The sequence below is a fragment of the Octopus bimaculoides genome, chromosome 14 (genome assembly GCF_001194135.2).
Source record: "Octopus bimaculoides isolate UCB-OBI-ISO-001 chromosome 14, ASM119413v2, whole genome shotgun sequence".
In the NCBI taxonomy this organism is placed as follows: domain Eukaryota; kingdom Metazoa; phylum Mollusca; class Cephalopoda; order Octopoda; family Octopodidae; genus Octopus; species Octopus bimaculoides.
This window is the reverse complement of record NC_068994.1, coordinates 35,693,362-35,697,341: the sequence shown is the minus strand read 5'-3', so window position 1 is coordinate 35,697,341 and position 3,980 is coordinate 35,693,362. Positions and strand designations below refer to the sequence as shown.

Here is a 3,980-nt window from a genome sequence, read left to right as displayed (position 1 = left end):
AAAAAAAAAAAAGAGAATAAATAAATAAATAAAAATGAAATAAAATAAAACAAACAATAACAACAACATGAAAATCAATGACTTCAGTTCCACTCCTCCAACCTATATTTCTGAACTTGCTTTACCTGCATTCTTTTACGTTCTGGCAATCAACCTCTCATTATCTTGTTTTTATCAATTTTTAAAACAATTTTATTTTGTTTCCAGTTCTCTACATTTATTTATTTAATTATTTATTCATTTATCTTTATTTACTTTTTTTTTTCTCCATTTCGTTCAGGTTTTAAATTTTGCCATCAAGAGCAGTCACATAATCCTGATCGACAGTCTTTAGCTCAAACCATTTCCAGATCTAAGGACATCGACCCTAGTACAGGATCTAATACCAGTGGTCAGGTTTCCCAAAGCAATAATGTCATTAACTTAAAGTCAACACAAGCGGACAGTAGCAATCTCACCTTACCACAATCGCAAGCTTGGAATTTGCCAATGAGGAATAGTTTTACTTCCTACAGCAAGCCACTATCGAAAGTACCAAAGGGAGTTTTCTCATAGAAGTCTAATCAAAAGTTTTATTTTGTTATTCAAACATTATTCCATGCCAAAAGTATCTTCACGAAATCGTTTCCAATACATAGTAAATATATTTTCAGTGATAATGGAAATTTTGTGTTCTTTGTTTTTTGACTTTTGTGTTTTATTTTTTTTCTTCTTCAATAAATTGTCCTTTAACATAAGCTAGTTGTTTGGAGTGACCAAAAAAGAAAAGAAAAAAGGATACATAATGTAATTTGGGAAAACAAAAAGAAAACCTGTATATGTGCATACACACATATATGTATGTATATATACATACACATGAACATATATATAGATCTATGTGTGTGTGTGTATATATATATATATATATATATATATATATATATATATTAATATATACATATTAATATATACATATATAATCCTGTATATATATATATATATATATACATATATATATATATATATATATATATATATATATATGTATATTATGCATACACACACACACACGACTAACCTACAGAAATGCACACAAGAATTTTCTGTACAAATGTAAACTTATCTGTGGGATATAACGTCGCCAGTTCTCACAAAACCAAACATTAGATTAAAACAGACATGTAAGCATCAATTCTCGCCCAGTAGTAAGAGACAATGTTTATTGAAGACCAATCAACTACATAGCCATACAACTGTTGGAAATGCATATCTGTATTTGAGAGGATATTGTAGAAATATATATATATATATCAGTTGTAGGTAGATTTTGTAAATGGTAATATCAAACATACACTCTTGTATGTTAATACATACGGTTCAGATAGTATTGATTCGGTTACAAAGCAAATTTGTATAGATTTTACCCAAAGGTCAGAAAATTTTCCTGGTTACAAATCTTATTCAAACATTTGAGAAGAGGAAAGCTGTATTCTATTGGTTGTATATAACAAATAGTTTTCTCTCCTTCATCTCCCACAACCTCCATCAGTGATGTCGCAAATAATCATAAAAAAAAAAAATCAATTGTACACTATGTGCCAAGGATTCCTCAGATCCAAGTAAGTATCAATATTTTGTTGTTTGTTAATCTTCTTTCTTTCTTTCTTGTTCCAATGTTGTTTGCATTCCTTTGTGTTATTTTTCTTTGGCATTATCCCAAATTAGTTGATATCAGAGTTCTGAAAAACTTCAATGTATATCACAGAAATATTATTGGAGATATCTTTCCTTTCTTTTTCTTTTTTCTTTTTTTATCTTTTTTTCTTTTTCTTGGTTTATTTATTTATCTATATATTTATTCATTTATTTATTTATTCATTTGTTTATTTATCTATTTTCTGTCTGGCAGTAACAATATCTCATTGCATTGTTAGAATCTTCTTGCTGTTTCCAAACTGTAAATTCTAAAACCAGTGTAATGTCTAAAATTTCCCAGATTAATATACCTTATTATGTTCTTATTATGTTATCTACTTCTTGTTTTCTCAAATGAGCTTTAAAATCAGGACATTTACTTTCCTTCGAACTAACTAACCAACACAAACAGGCTTAGACCTCATTTATGAAAGCCATCTAATTCCTTATCTGATATTGATATAAGGAAATATATTAGAAACATTTACATGTGAGCAGAGAATTGACAGCTTACTCTAGAATCCAATAACGTCAGCTGACTGAAGCTCTTCAGTCTTTCTATCAAAACCATTCGAAATTCTCTCACATTTGAAGCAACACTTTTATAGCAAGATAGCAAGATATTATCTCTCTATTCCTGGTTGTATTCAGACTTCCAAAAACAATTAAAAATATTGATATATATATATATCTTTTATTTTTTTCTATGACTAGGTACAGGAACTCAGATTTATTGTCTCTCACACTGAAGCAAAACTTTTACAACAAGATTTTATCTCTTTATTCCTGGTTGTATTTATACTTCTTTGAACAGGGAAATATTGATATATATTTTTTACTATAACTAGTTGTATGATTTAAGATTTACAGAGAATAATGAGATCACATGGTACTAGTTTCTGTATAAGGATCAGGGAAGCACCATAAAAGACAGAAGCTACAATTTCATTTCTATTCAAATTGTGGAATATTTTTTTAATAATAAGCATTTCTCAGAACAATAAAAGGAATTAGATGATAAATGTTCAGATTATTAACCTCATTTTATTTAGAGATCAATGTTGGGCATTTTCTGGTATTTATTAACATGTATTATATTCTGATTTTAGATCCCATTAGTGTCAACTTTGCCTTCTGGAGTTGAAAGAATAAAATACCAGTCAAATACTGGGGTCAATATAATACATTATTTTGTCTCCTAAAACTCTGAAGCCTTGTGCCAGTTGTGTGGTTGAGAAGCTTGCTTTCAAACCATGTGGTTGCAAGTTCGATCCTACTGCATGGCATCTTTGACATGTGTCTTCTACTATAATCCCAGGTCAACCAAAGCCTTGTGAATGGATTTGGTATCAGGAAACTGAATATGTGTGTGCGCACATGTGTGTGTGTGTGTGTGTGTATACACATACACACAAGAGAATCAATAAGAGATATTCAACATCTTTGGCTGATCTTGTGTGACAACTGAAGAAAGATAAAATGAAGAATAATATAACTTGGTCCATAGTAAGGCACACAAAACTCTACAATATCATTTCTAGGAGATGCTGATTCTGCTCCAAGGAATCCCTGTCTCTTCTGTGGACCAATGAGGAGATCATTAATAGAATTTCTGAAAGATTCTCAAGATGCCTACAAGCATATAAATGTACTTTTGTACAATGCAGTGGGAATGAATTGGGGTAACTGTTAAGATAATTCATTTTAAGGTATGGATGAATTAAGTTTAGCTTTAACCTCACCATTCTTATAAACGGTAAGTAGCTATTTAACTTGCTTTGTGACTGTATGTGCACCAAACTACACATGTGCGTATGCTTACATTTTGGTGGAAGATGGTATGAGCGAGTGTACAAACACCATGCAGCTCATGCAAGGGCGTTTACACATCCATATCTGTTAACGGCTATTTTAAATACTTTTCTAGCTGTATTGTGTGTTCATTTCTTTTTCCACATCTGTGATTTTATTTTGGATCTTCTATATAAATGAAGATATTTCCTTCATTTTGTTGCTTTTCTTTCAATGACAAGAGAAAATACATTGTGGAACTGTTATTTTAATGAGTTGTGTATATTTATCACCCGATGTGACACATCTGCACCGCCAGATGCTCCTGAACCAATTGTTAGGAGTCCCACCCATGAGGGATCGATGCTAGAGGTGTCAAAATAATTGTCATGGTTAATAAAAATTCTCGTATATTCCATCTTCTGTCTTTCATTTACCATACATATGTGTGTGTGTGTGTGTACATGTATATATATATATATATATATATATATATATATATATATATATAT

General features: G+C 30.4%; 2 protein-coding genes and 1 long non-coding RNA gene across 6 annotated transcripts in view; 2 read left to right on the top strand and 1 right to left on the bottom strand.

Moving 5' to 3' along the window:
* The window catches only part of LOC106868934 (protocadherin beta-15), a 165,989-nt gene extending 165,127 nt beyond the window's left edge, over window positions 1–862 (top strand). For 2 of the 3 annotated variants that reach the window (XM_014914403.2, XM_014914402.2), the window contains exon 4: window positions 281–862. In XM_014914403.2, coding sequence (XP_014769889.1) covers window positions 281–555 — 275 coding nt within the window. In that variant the 3' untranslated portion in view covers window positions 556–862. The remainder of the gene's footprint in view (window positions 1–280) is intronic. The other variant, XR_008265537.1, reaches the window with a different exon arrangement.
* LOC128249440 (uncharacterized) overlaps window positions 1–3,980 on the bottom strand; it is a 347,579-nt gene that overhangs the window by 113,698 nt on the left and 229,901 nt on the right. The window lies entirely within an intron of this gene.
* Window positions 1,028–3,980, top strand: part of LOC106881593 (protocadherin beta-15) — a 363,194-nt gene continuing 360,241 nt past the window's right edge. Inside the window, exon 1 of the mRNA XM_052973058.1 lies at window positions 1,028–1,601. The gene's annotated coding sequence lies outside the window, so the exon portion shown is untranslated. The remainder of the gene's footprint in view (window positions 1,602–3,980) is intronic.